The sequence below is a fragment of the Calypte anna genome, chromosome Z (genome assembly GCF_003957555.1).
Source record: "Calypte anna isolate BGI_N300 chromosome Z, bCalAnn1_v1.p, whole genome shotgun sequence".
NCBI classification, from domain to species: Eukaryota; Metazoa; Chordata; class Aves; order Apodiformes; family Trochilidae; genus Calypte; species Calypte anna.
This window is the reverse complement of record NC_044274.1, coordinates 20085305-20100152: the sequence shown is the minus strand read 5'-3', so window position 1 is coordinate 20100152 and position 14848 is coordinate 20085305. Positions and strand designations below refer to the sequence as shown.

Genomic DNA, 14848 nt, shown 5'->3' with positions numbered 1-14848 from the left:
TGACTTGCCTGAGATGGCTCAGACTAATAATAAAGTCTAAATCTCATCTAAATCTGAACATTTTTTCTAAAGGACTTGAGGGCTGGAGCTGAGGCTGTCTTAAGGCTTTCCCTGGTTCTTTTTCTGCAGCAGGAACTGCACATAACTGCACATAACTGCACATAACAAGAAAAAGATGGAAAACTGCACACCCTCTCAAACAAAGCTTCCTCTACTTCTTACAAGTTTTGTTGTCCAAAGCAAAGCAGGTGAAAAGGTATTAATGAAAGTCTCTCAGCACAACTACCGGCATTCTGCTGTGAATGGTAGCGAGAGCAGCAGTATATCTGGAGACAGCATTAAGGTTGGGAAAGCATGTGCCTCTCATCGGCTGCTTATTAGCCCCAAAGAGAACAGTGTTTCCTCTTCATGGAAGCAAACAAGTGAAATCCAGCCTCTATGTCTCCTGGGAAAACAAGTGCTTTAGTCAACTAACTAGTTTAAAACCCTAGACTGAAGAAAGAACGTTTATTCATTTAAGTTAGGCAAGCAATGTAGTGCCCTTATGACATGCCTATTTTACATGAGTCCCTATGTCTTGTTTGGAAGTTATTTTTGCTGTGTCAAAGTACATAGGATTATTGAATCATGGAAGAAAAAAAAGAAAAAAAAAGAAAAAGGAAAAAAAAGGAGTGAAAAAGCAAACCATTTTCCCTTATTGTCTTCCAGGAGTTATATTAAAAAGTAATGTATGTAAGCACCCCCTAAAAAACCAAAGTATATAACAGGGCCTTCTTTGCAGTTGTGAGCAGTTTGTAGTGCCTTATGTTAATTCTTTTTTAAAATCTTCCAGATTCTTTTTTTAAACCTTCCAGATTTTTAAGTCTTCCAGATTTTCCCATTGCAGACAGTCTAAGAAATGTCAGCCTTGTCCTAAATTTGTCTACTTGGAACAACAAAAATGAAGTTAATGCTTCTTCAATTATGCCATTTCTTTTAAAAATGTCACGGTGACATGAGTAAAGCATTTATACAAAATAGCCCAGGGCACAGATGTAAGAAACTGACATGAATTACTAGAGCAGTACTTTAGAACTGTGAAACATTTAACACTTTTTTAAAAAAGGAATTTGTGTACTTTATTCTGTCATCTTCACAGCCTTGTGCTGATCTCATGAAGGTATTCATCGAAAGACTGGAAATGCTGATATTTTTATATTACTACTACAATTTTTAAAAATCTTGTAATGTCTGATTGTCTTGACAAAGTAGATATCCCCATCAAACAACAATGTGATCAAACTCCAGTTCACTGATACCAGCAGCACTTCTGCAATAGGTCCAAGTAAAATACCAGCATTTGTAGCTGGTGTGGTGATGGTTTTCTCAGTGACTGCATGGGAGCTGAAATTCCTGAAAACTTTATGCAGGTCTGACAGTAACATGACAAGACAGGTTTTGGCTATGAACAGCTGAGCATAACAGATTTCCTACTGTCAGGGGTGATACAGAACTGTAATACTGAACAGCTCATGAGAATAGGAATGAAAATAACTGATCAGCCCTCCACTATTGGGGTAGGAACTACTGGGCTGGAATGAAAAATTGTCCAGTTTGAAAAGGTATTAGGTACACATGCAGCAGCCATAAAAATGAAGAGTTGTAGCTATCCAAGGAGGATGAAGTAACAAGTACCTCTGAGGGTCTGCACTGAATACCTACATCCAGTTGGAATCTCAGAGAAAAGTTTGATGGCTTGATTTGGGAACTAATCCCTCTCTAACTTCTGTAATTTCCAGTCAACTGTGATGTGTAACATCATGAGTGTCAGTTTGCCAATGCAATACACTCCAGGAAGTGTTCTTTATACAAATCATCTGGACAGAATGGGGAGTTGGTTCTCAGGAGGAATAGTTGACTTTCAGTCAGGAGAAAATATAAGTGACATCAGGAAGCTTATTCTAAAACTTCTTGGCCACTAGCCTAAGGATTCAAATATATAATTTGAAACTGATTAAGCAAGAGTCAGTTCTAGGCATACGTGGTCTGAGGACATGGCACCAGCTGAAGTAAGTGTAATATAGAACAGTAAAAAGAAAAGAGAAACTAATAGTCATCCTGCATGCAAAACTTAGATTCTAAGAAATGGATCATCCTTTCAAACTAATAACTTCTCTATCTTTATCCCCTTAGTCAGCCAGTTGCTGATGTAAAATAAAAGGCTTCTCCAAAATAAATTAGTAAGACAGTATAAACAAAGGCAGATAGACCATTACTAATCTGTTGGCAACAGAACACATTGGAGCTGCTTTGCTGATAGCTGCATTAACAGCTGCAGTTGGGCTGCTGTGGAGGAGGGGTGTCCTTTAGTTGTGTGTTCTGCTTGCTGGCAGCAATGGTGGAATCCACTTCCAGACTTTCCAACATTTTGTCACAGATGATATCCACGAGTCGCTCAAATGTCTGCTTGACATTAATGTTGTCCTTGGCACTTGTTTCAAAGAATTCAAATCCTAAGAAAATAAACAATAAGATCCAAATAAATTTTTTCACAGAAACCCTGTCTGTGTAACAGTTTCAAAGAAATATAGAGCATTTTTCCTAGCAGAGTGTGCCTGGATAAAATTCCAATATTCTGGTTGTTTTCCTTTTTGTTATGAAATACTTTGTAGATGTTTCTCCCCATGACCTTGTCACTCATCTTGCAATTATTTTACTAATAATGTTCAGATATTCTACACTTCTGAAATACTCATCTCTGTGCCTTTTAGTACTATCTTCCCTTTTTTTTCATTGGTCATTATTAATGGAGAGATGTTCCATATGAATATAAGGCTGAAATGAGGCAACTTTGGTGACGCTCAGCAGAACTCAAAGAACACCATGTTCCTACCACCTATGATGATTTATACTGCTGACGTGAATGAGACCGGGCAGAGCAGATTAATTGCAAAGATATGACAAATCCTGAGAAGCATATGGTCAAGAAAGGCAGAACAGAGCTGAAACAGAGAAAATCCAAAATATTGAAGTGCTGCCTGAACATGATAACAATGTGTGTAGAAGATGCACCAGGATGTTCTATGTGCCTTTTTTGTTCACTTCATTTGCTGAATTAAATTTTGCCATCCCTACACCATGTCTCTTTCCCTTATCTACTATCTTCCCAATAGTACTGACTCAAAGAAGGCTGTCGAGGTCTCAGGAGCCCCTGAAGAGCACTACAGCAGCAGGGGCCAGCCTGCACATTAGCACAGTGCTATTGTTTACCTGGTGAGCTATAGTACACTCAGAACAGTTTACATAGCCACCCTGAAACACCAGAGGAGTTTGAATTACAGAGTTCATCACCTCTCTACCTCACACTTACCTTGGCTCTGCAAAGGCTCATTCATCAATGCTCATTAATGGTTGTTTATGCCTATTTTCAGAAAATAAGGAAAAAAAAAGAACAGAAAGGAGAGCAATATGCAAAAAGAACATTCTGCACCCTCTCATCTGCGAAAATGTGACATCAAGAGGACATACTAGTTTGCAATTTTTAAGCACAATGCCATAGGCAATACAGAAGTTATGTTGATAATTCACCAGATGACTAAAAAAACCTTCTCATTTTAGCGTGTTTGTCCACAACCAAGTCAGTGTTATTTACCACTCCCAATGTAACACTATATTTAACAGATGTCCTGAAGGGTGCGTTCCTGCAAGAACTATCCTTCCTTGAAACAAAGCTGAACTGCAGTCCTCGGTGTTGCTCCTGCCAGTGCCCTGTTCTGTCCAGTATTTTGAAGGATAGCAGGAAACTGTAATGATAGATCAAGAAGTGGCTGTAGGAAGCTGCTCTGTTTGTAAACCAGCAGTGTACAAAAGGCAAAATCTACAAAGTCATGTGAATGAATCACATAACAATGTCATAGTGTATAAAGGAAAGGCACTTACTTCTTTCTTGCTTACTGTGGACAGCATCTAATAGCGTTTGCATTCACATTGTAGGCTGTTAAGTCAAAGCAAATGCAAGATCTTCTCTGCTCAGATGTCTATTTCCCCAGGACTGTTAATATCTTTGAGATCTCTGCCCCTCTCTGAGACAAAGACACCTATGGCATGATGGCAAAGGTCATCATCTTTCCTAGGAAAGTGGGCTCAAAGCAGCTGGTGACCATTGCTCATCTTCAAAGTGTCTTCTGTACTTACAGCTATGGTAGCAGATCTGGTCACGTTGTGCTCTGCTTTGTAGACCAGTTGGATGGGACCTCTGTTGTCCAAACAAGCCCAAGGGCTGGACTATGTTAAGACAAGTATTAAAACAACATTAAGGCTCAAGATAGAATTTTACTATTATTACCCCAGTGTAGAGCAGTGCTTTAGCACCACTGAGGAGAGAGATAGTGTGAAGATTGTCAACAGAAATGCTAAGGTATTTATCCAATCTTTAGGGTGGCTTAATTTACTAAAAAAAAACCAAACCAAAAAAAACACCCCACGAAACCCAAAAAACCTCAAAGAACAAAACAAAAAACCACACAAGACACTAAAGGAGAACTTTTAGCTATGACAGAATGGGCAGATTTAAGGGGCAGACTTGAGGGGTAGTGAACACCTTTTCCAGTCATTCAGAATAAAAGGTCTCCTTATAAATTCTTGTTGTAGTGATTTAGTCTGTTGGTTCTACATATCTTTTATATGTGTGTATCTGGACAATAAGCTAGATTCATGGACAAGAATGGTTTTTTTTTGGTTTTTTTACATAAGACATATGTTGAGAAAACACAATCCCTTGATTCCCATTGTCTTGCAGTTTGGGTCCAAGTGCATGAAAGCAATGTCAGGTTAGCACTTCCCCCTTTATAAAATCATCTGTGGGACAGGTCCCTTTAATTTATTTTCCAGTATCCTGTATGTATTGTAAATAAACAGAAAATTTTGCTGTCAGTGCTGTTGGTCTGTCTCCTTCTTCTGGCACTAATATTTGCATTTTAAATGCAGCTAAAAAATAGTGAAGGGTGGAACTATGAACAGGCATGTTCCCATTAGCCCAGTTATTTTCATTTTTAATGCTAAGGTAGAGGCAGCCATATGTCCACACTTTCAAAGCTGCTGGTGACCCCGCCTTCTGCACTATGGCCTCCAGACAGCCATGGAAGAAAAATAGAACTTGCTGTTTTAGCGAGCTTTGTGCTGAGATGCCAAATCTGACTTAATTCCCAATACAGATGCCAAAATTACAGACCTAAAACTAGCGCTCATCACCCTAAGGTGAGGCTTGAGTGGCGCAGCCGGCTAGCACACAGTACCGCGATGCCAAGGTCATGGGTTAGAGACCCCTCAGAGCCTCACCCTAAGGGCAATGAGCGCTAGTGGCGCAATTAAGGTAGTGCGGTGCTGAGAGAAACAACTGACCTCTCTGCAGGTGTGCTCAGGACTAAGCTGAGCCTGTGCTTCAGGACTCATCTTTTATTGGCTCCCTGGTTCTGCTCATGCGCAGTGGGGGCCTGCCCTAATCAGGCACAGGTGGGCTTTGACACAGGCTCACGCCCACTACCTGGCAATTAGTGGTACCTGGTTGCCTCATTTCACTAGAGCTAGCCATGGATGACCTCAGGGTCCAGAGTGTGAGAAATATGGAGGCACAGAAAACATGATGGATAGGGCATTGCCTGGAAACTGCTTGACAGAAGGTAAAACTGGAGGGGGATTTAGTGTGACATAACACTAGATGATCACCAGAGGTTCCTTTCAGCCCAAGTGTCTATGGAATAACAGCTCCAGTTTGCAGAGCCTTAACTGACCTGACCCAAAAAGGTAGTATATGAGTTATCAAATCAATGGCAGACAAAGATGGTACCACGAGTGACACGTGTCCTTGAAAATGGACAGCTAACTGCAATTCAGGGAAACTCATTCTTCTGCTTTTCTTGACACTACCTCCCACAGTCTCTTAGCAGCTAAGAAACTATTGCTGCTGTACAGGAAACGTATGAACACTTGTGCGCAGTTAGACTAGAGTGAGTAACATACTGGATCAGACCTGCAGTATATCTAATACAATAATCTGCCCTTGAGATAGTCACAGGATTTATATCTGAGAAAGGAAGATCTCAGTAGATAAAGTAGATAAAGATGTGAATAAGAAAAAATCTGCTTCCATAAAGATAGAATTCCAAATCCTAGAAGTCAGAGATTGCTTTGAAGCCTAAAGTATGATTTTCAGTATCTATCTTTCTACTATTTTTTCTGGTTTTGTGTTTTTTTGTTTTTTTTTGTTGTTTTTTGTTTGTTTGTTTGTTTGTTTGTTTTTTAATTTTGCAAGCATTAGTTGTGACAGCTGAGGATTCCTGACTGTACAATATGCAAAGTTCCTTTTTGTGTTGCTGAATTCATGACTCTGGGGATTCCTTATCAACTTACTGCGATGGTATTTTCTATAGGAAAATAGTTTCAGGAATAAAATAGAGGTTAGTTATGTGACTTATAGAAAGCACCCCCAAACTCTACATTGTATGTTGCCAAATATTTTAGTAGCTGGTCTACATTTGGAGTAAAAGTTTACAGTTATTATTTTTGTGTGTCTTTGTCCATTAAATATGCTCTCCTAGCTCCTATTGAAATGAATAAATATTACAAATGTTTACAGAGGGTATAACAGATTAAAAAAAAACATATATAATGTGTCAGATATGTCTGCAAAGGAAAATCATCTGTTAAAGCAGGTGAATTTTGGTTTTGTTGCAAACAGTTTGAGAAACACTGTTCTTCAATTGCCTAATATAGGCAATTTTTCTGGACATGCTGTTAAATCTTCTCACTTTTAAAGAACTAATCAGTGGTCATTTTTCAATGTATACTTCTGAGGAGTACTTTTACACATATTAATGTTTCTTTAGAACGATACAAAAAGAAGGTGTGTTATTGTGATGAAATTATTTACCAGGAAGTGCAATTGTACAATCAAACAAATTATTTAAAAAAAAAAAAAAATAAAAAAAAATAAAAAAAAATCAGTGATTTATTAATACACATAGGTTAAGAAACACCAGCATAAGATTAGGTCCAGGACAGGTGGTGCACAACTGAACACCACCATTTCACATTTGGAGTTAGCTGTTTCTCCAGTCTCCTTTCCTTTCCTTACCTGGTGGTGTATTCTTTCATAGTGAATGTATCACAAACATTTCCATTATGGTAGCAATTTATGAAATTACTTTGTGCATTCACACATGCAATCATAAAGCTTTTCTAATTTCTTTTCTTACCAAGTTGCTCTGCTAAATGTTTGCCTCTCTCAGTGAAGATTACCCGTTCATCCTCCATGTCACATTTGTTACCAACCAAAATAACCTGGGCATTATCCCAAGAGTATGTTTTGATTTGAGTTGACCTTAAAAGAGAGACACAGAGAAAGACATAAGTCAAAACAAAGCAAATTCCCCTTAAATCAGTTTCAAACATAATCGTAACATAAAAAAAAGTACAATATTTATTTTACAATATAAGGTAACACGATTAAGTTTACTTCTAGATTTCAAATACACTAAGGATTATCTGTCAGGTAATATCAACACAGGTTTTACTTATGCTTGTTAAAACAAGAAAGTCAACATTTTCTCCTGCCATCAACATTCTTCCTATATTTTTTAGAAAGAAGTGGTAACACTTTCTCTCACACAATTAAAAAAAGTATTTTCACATTTTAATGCAAACCTTATAATCTAAAACCAGACCTTTGAAGCAAAATGAACAGCTTATCCATTTGTCATCCTTTACCTTTTAAAACCATGATCTAAATTTATTTGCAAAACTTCAAAGCTGTTCTGTCCTCCTTCTGTTGTTTCTTTCCAGCATGTTCCACTATAGTTCTTTGACCAACTGGAATGACAGAAATGCTTAGGCTTTGTGTTAAGCTATGGACAGGGGCTGGCTTTGAACTTTGATTTACCTTCCATTTCAATTACACAACTTCTAACCATTACTACAGATAAAGTGGTGTAGCTAAGGCCTTGAAACACCATAAAACCTTGAGTACTGGTAGTGAAACAGATTCACCCTACAAATCTCTCCTGCAATTCGGATGTGAAGCAGCTAATTGGCAACTTAGGAGCACAGTGGTAGTACCTCTGAGTTGCTGATGGCCACACATCTGCTGATAGTCAGATCTGCTTTGTAGGGAAGAGAGCTGCATGTTCTGACTCCAGGGCCAGCCAGGACTTCTGCTGCAGGTTACCACCTTTTAACAAAGAGCAGTACCTGTCTTTGAAGGCAATGCAGGGTCTAGCAAGCATACTCTAAGCACTCACCTTTTGCCTTGGACTTGCGACCATGTCTGGCATGAGGCCTGAGTCACATGCTTGCTAGGATAATATCTCTTCTGTTCCCGAAATGATCAATGGAGAGAGAAAAAGATGTAGCACATCTCCCTCTCTCTCCCTCTAACCCCTTCTTTCCTTGGACAACACAGGTTGCTTAAGAAAACTGAAATATAACAGAAACTAACCTGCTTGACTACACACTTAGGACATGGTTCCCTGGAAGGGAATCCTGACATGTATCAGGGCCTTAAAAATAGGAAATAGGTTAAAAAATCTCTCACCTAAGTGTTTTGCAAACTGGGGTGCATGGGTGCTAAGTTCACTAGTGATCCCTTTTCATAACCCAGCTGTTATCTCTACATATTTAGATCCCTGTCTGCAAAATCTTTCATGCACAAAAAAGATGATGCACTCCAACAACCATTTCTAGTGAAAGACAGAAAATGGATCAAATCTTCCCAGATGGCTTTACTTATTGCAAGTCTGGGGGAGGAACACTGGCAAAAACTGCTATAATTCTTCGTAACACTGGGCCCAACACTATTGCCCATAGAACCAGCCCCCCTTCATGAGTCAAAACACCTTTAAGCCACACATGCTGTATTTGCAGTGCTGAGCAGAGGAATTTAAGAGGAAAGGTCACATTGCCTTTAGGGTGGTTTTAATTCATCAGAAAGGCCAAAAAGAAATCGAGGCAAGCCCCAGGAATTTTTTCCTACAGATTGTTCCCTTGGGAGTGCCCTGATCTTTTCTTCAGGAAGGGACACTGCTATTTTAAATCTGCTTTACAATAATTTAACTAGGCAACCATAAGGTACTATTTCCAAAGCAGAGGTCAGACTTCCCTGTAAACTTAACATTTTACTAAAGATATTAGAAAAGGGCTCATAGAGTAAGGGCACCACATACACATTTTGGCAGAAATGTTCTTTTGGGACCATGCTGCCATGCTGAGTTCTTCTGGAATTTGTGGTTAAGCAAAACAGATTTGATTTTTTTTTTTTTTTTTTTTTTTAACCAGCACTACATTTGTTACCATATCAACTTTGCAAATAGCAGCTCAAACATGAGAGTATGCTAGTCCATTAAGGGCTTGGTACAATTATGAGTTGGGTGTCAAATTGTTCCCCTTATATCAGCAGGAAACCAAAGACATTTCAAAACCAAAAATATATAGTAAAAACATCAAGCTTTACAGGAGGAATTACTTGCATATTCTGCAAATGTTAAATATAAGAAATCAATTAATAAATACAACCTGTAGAAGTATCACGAGAACTGTTTAAAGGTAACTAATTCAACTTTGCTTTTCAGACCTTCACTGCAGAGCTTTACATGAATGTCTTTACTTAACAACGTAATCCCCTTCATTTTGCTGCACCTAGATGTGATTTTTCATTCTATGAACTATGAACATGTGCATTCAAATGCTTATCATTACTGAAGTGACTTATTTTATTCTTAGACTTTTTTACCTGGTTTGCAAATGTCCCATCTTCTGGTCACAAAGATTTTTTTAAGCAATAAGAGATCCTGTTCTTGATAAAATTTGCAAGTCTTATGATTTGCAAAAGACACTGTAATTCAAAAATATAACTGACTGAAAACCAGTCAAATGTATCCCCACCCAACCCCAGATCAGCAGGAGCTTGGATTCAAAGAACATAATAAACCTGTCTCTGCTATGTTTTCTTAGACATATGTTTCCACTAATGGCTTCACTAGATTTTGATTCCCACAAGTGTCCATAAGAGCCAACACACAGCACATTAAAAAAAGAGATTCTGATGTTCCTTGTATGTATTACCTTTCAAAATACCAAGGCTTCTGGCTGATCCAAAACACAAACCATTGCAATAGTAAAGAAGAACTTTAGTCTCAGGAAGGTTGAAGACATGAAAAGGCAAAGACAATGTTAGCAGTACAGCAATTCCTGTTCAATCTCAGTGGCTTGGTGTAAGATGATAGCAATTTACCCTGTAAATCTTTCACATTCTAGTAGTATGTTAGACAGAAAATATGGAACATGCTTGAATTCAATGTATTGACAGTACAGGAGCAGATTAATACATGTGTTCAATGATCCATTATTTTCAGCGATCAATACATGATTTGTTCTCCATGTTCTGCAATACTGCCATATTCCTTGTCTGAAAATAGCACTTGCTATATTATTCTCACATAAAACTCTGCTTGAGGTCTATAGATGAATCAGTTTAATAAAGAACCTGGTTCTAACAGGAAGACTGAAACCAACCATAGAAGAAGAAAACTTTCAAGACTTAGGAGAATGACCTTTGCGCAGCAGTGTCACCCTGTACCTCTGAACATGCAAGAGCTTCAAATAATTTTCCAGAGAGCAATGGTGGAGAATCTATGTGTTCTTCTGTGGTCATCTTATCAGGAGTATTGGTAAGGGTTTAGACATAGACAAGAGCCTTTTGGCTGAATTACCTGAGACTCTGAAATCAAAGTAGATGGCATGGAGCAAAATAGAAGCACTGCTATGATCTTACTATTGTGCAAACTAGCTTGTCCCATGAAATTATGTGATAAAATCTCCTCTGCACATCAGCAAAGGAGCAGAGAGAGATGAAAGCAGGTGGGAGAGTTCAAAAAAACATGCTGGCCCTAGCTGCTTCTAGGTCTATGGCAGCAGCTGTCAGCTTGTTATGTCCACAAGTCCCTAGGAGCACAGAGGCATGATGGCTCTGTGGGACAGCCCAAACTGAGGACTCAGAAGAAGGGATGCCACATTCTGGCCCTTCCCAGGAATGTCCCAGGGGAGTCTCCGCTTCATTGTCCAGGTGTAAAATCCATCACAATGGATCAGGACTGGAGGCTTAAATGTGCAGGTGCCAGCAGCTGGGAAGACTGAGATCCAGGGACAGCTACTGGGCAGACTGAGTGTATGAGCCCAGGTGACAGAGGGACCCATGATATACATGTCTATGCAGATATATATTTCTACTAGTGGACTTAGCCATGCCAGGGAGAGGAGCAGGATGACGCTGTTGGTGCTGATGTGTTTGTGTGAGCACTCTGTGTGTCTGCCTGTGATCTGTGCGGCCAGCAAAGTGCATGAGCTGTAGATGGCATTTTTATGTTTTGTACATCTGGGTGCTGTGTGCACATTTTCAGACTCAGTTCTGGTTGGACCTGGGCCATGAAGTGGCAGAAACCTTGCCTCTATCAAGCTGCCAGATCTGGAGTGCTGTATTTTCTGCTTCAGCTCTAAACTTCAGCCCTTAACTCAGCCATACTTGGAGAACACTACATTGTACCTTGGAGAAAATTCTACACAAGCCAAACCTGCCACCAGTCGATACACTTCAGATTGCACCCACTGAGAGGCATACCTGGGTTTCTCTTTGGATATATTTCCAGAGGATCACATTTTACTAACTCATGTATATCCAGGACAAACATTAACCTAACCTGGAATAGTCTCTGGTGTATTCTCTCCCACAGACAGCCAGGATGAAAAAGAAATATACTCTATAAAGAAATGCCGTATTAGGATATATATATATATATATCAGGAACATGAACTTTTAGAGACAGACACAGTCTATGCACCACTCTTTGGACCTAACAACTTCCATGTATACGTGCTGTCCCTAGAGGGGATGTGCTTTACAGATATAAATTACATGCACTGACAGCAGAGAAGCACCCTAATGCTTCAGAGAGGGGAACGTATGATGTTTATTCCAGAAAGTTCGGAGAACATGTTGTACTTCCAATAGTCTGGTTTCAGGAAGGCATACACAATCAATTGGAGTGCAACATCTTGCTAGGAAAACAAATTAAAACAAATCAACCCATCCCAAAACCAAATTAAGAACATTTCTACCAAAGCCTTTTTATTTTTGAAGATACTGTTATGCTGAGTTCACTGACTGACCCTTAGAATTCTCCCGTATCTGTCTATAGCATGGTGTCTCCACAGTCTGCTAGCTGAACTACCAGAGGTCATAGTGTAGTCATGGGGTCTGGGTAAAGTCCAGGTTTTTCATTCAACAGCTTTCTCTGTCAGTGTAAGTACTTGATGAGGAGGACTGTCAGCAGCCATGAGTTTGAAAATGTATCCCAAAGCACTCAAGAGTCTCTAGTTGAATTTTGTCCTTCTATTTGCAAGTGAGCATGTCATACACCTGGCTGCCTCTGGGCAGGAAGACATGCTTTTCTGCATTTTCAGGAAGCACAATTTTTTCTCTTGTGATTGATGCAATGGAGGTAATCTTTCCCTGCTTACTCCATTCCCATCCTATGATGGGAAGGTATGCCACAGCCCTCTCCAACGCCTGACATAGATGGTATGGCAAAGCTCTGCTATTACTATCTTTTCAGAGAAGAGGACTGTGTCAGGAGTTCTTTGCCACACATTTTGTCTCTGGCACTTGCTCCATTCAAGCCATGTTTTCTAGAGGGAGAGCCAGAGGTCTCCCTCATACTTCCAAGTTCCTTCGATAGTAAATTGTGTATTGTATTCTCCATGCCTTTCCTCATGCATCGTTTTCTCCCATTTCCTCATTTATGGCTCATAATCCCTACTGTTCCCAGCAACCATAGTAGGTTATGTGCCTTAGGAATTCTCCTACATCGTGCAGTCTTTTCATCTCCTCTCTCTATCCCACTCATCTTGGGAATATGATGGAGTATCTTAGGAATATCTTGGGAATATATGGCCTACATAGGATTGTTCTATTCACCACATCATATTATTGCAATGCTCAGTCCTAATGAGTGTTTGGAAGCTGGCTCTGTACCAGCTGTTCTGCACTTGGTCCTCAGACCATACCACAGGGAGAACAGGGACAGGGGTGTCCTTAGGCTTTCCATCTGTTCTTTAGCAAATAATCCACTATTACTAGGAGATGAGCCATCCGAAACATATAAACCTACAAACCAAAAAGACTACCTCAACTTTCTGATTAGGATTTTGAAAATAGTGCTGAGGTTAAAAGTTTGAAGAACTTAGAACAAAAATAAGATGTAAGAGTCCAGGGGTACTTAAACACTAGACTTTTTGTGAATATGGTTACTGACATAGTGGGAATATACTACAAATAATTACTTATAACATCAGTAACAACAAAAAGAAGATCCTAACATTTGCCAGATTTTATTTGCACTGATGAACAGCTGGGGGCATACACAGGCCCAAGAAACAGAACCAACTTTGAGAAGCAGCCCAGGATCTTCCCTCCCTTACTGACAGAGACCTGGGTATTTGCAAAATTTAAACTCACACTCTTGTATTTTACCATGATGGCTTGCTTCAGCTGGGGGTCAGAAAAGCTCAAGGATTGTGGCTAATACAAATTCTTTTACCTCTTACCTCTATGAACACCTTTATATTTATTGAAACAACGAGTGGAAACCAAGGAAAACCACAATCAATAAAGGAAATAATTATCAAAACAGAAAACCAAGGCAGATGAACTTGTGACAGGAACAGGGAAATTGCACCTCAACCCTTCTCACTGAGAATTTAAATCTAGTGGGTGTTCTAGCATCACTTCTATTCAGAATAGATGACATATTTATTTTTAAATGCTTACTTTCAATGATGGTACAAGAAATTGCTTACTGCAAGTTCTTACTAACATGATAGAGAATAGGCTAGGATGTCCAAGCAACACTGGAGTATTGAAAAAAAGATGTAGTGGGGCAAAGAAGGGGAAAAAAAAAAAAGAAATAAACGTCTTCCATCCTCAGTATCACAAAACAGAAAGAGGAAATCTCCTGGGGAAAAGTGAACAGGATAGCAAAAATGGAATATGCCAACCCCTTTACTCTTGCAACAGACTGGAATATATGAATATTGTCCAGAACTGACTGTATTGATGTGTTAGTTATTGTTTATACAATAGTATGCTTTCTGTCTGGATCAAAGGGCAAATGAATGGAAAATGCCTTACAATTGTAACATAAGCTGATATTGAGGAAACCAAAAGAATATCAGTGGCTCACCACTTCCTTCTGACAGCTTGTATGTCCTTGTGCACAGCCAAACAGTACACACAATGCAACGAAAAGGCTACACATTTAAGCTGCCCTTGGAGGAAGAACTGATGATGCAGAAGCTGCATGACAGATGTGTCATTAACAATTTTCTGATTCATTTTTAGCCAGAAAGCTAGTCAAAATGCACAGTACTCTGAGCATCACAGTTTGTTCTGCTAGGAATTGTATCTACTTTAAAGAAAAATTCAGCTTTACAGAAGGGATTCCTTAACAGAAGATTTCACAAGTTTCTGAAGTTGTAAGTTCATTTTAGAAAAGGGCCTGCCATACTTCAGTTTTGATAGGCTATAAGGATAATAAAAATTAATCAAATTCTTCCAGAGGGTAAGGCTGAGTGCATCTTTAATTAATATATTTTTATAATCTGATACAATGAAATATGACAAACCATTTTGGAAAAAGTTGTTACTACAAAAAAACCAAAACCAGAAACCAAACCAAACCAAACCAACCAACCCCCCCAACCCAATCTAACAAAAAATCCACAAAAAAGAAAAAGGGAAAAAAAAAAAAAACCCAAACAAAAACAA

The 14848-nt window shown here is 39.1% G+C and overlaps 1 protein-coding gene across 2 annotated transcripts in view; it reads right to left on the bottom strand.

Annotated features, from left to right (window-relative positions):
* Positions 1 to 2232: 2232 nt before the first annotated feature.
* Positions 2233 to 14848, bottom strand: part of RAB3C (RAB3C, member RAS oncogene family) — an 83574-nt gene continuing 70958 nt past the window's right edge. For both annotated transcript variants that reach the window (XM_030466917.1, XM_030466918.1), the window contains exons 4-5: positions 7233 to 7357; positions 2233 to 2492 (exon numbers count right to left, since the gene is read on the bottom strand). In XM_030466917.1, the coding sequence (XP_030322777.1) occupies positions 2305 to 2492; positions 7233 to 7357 (313 nt within the window). In that variant the 3' untranslated portion in view covers positions 2233 to 2304. The remainder of the gene's footprint in view (positions 2493 to 7232; positions 7358 to 14848) is intronic.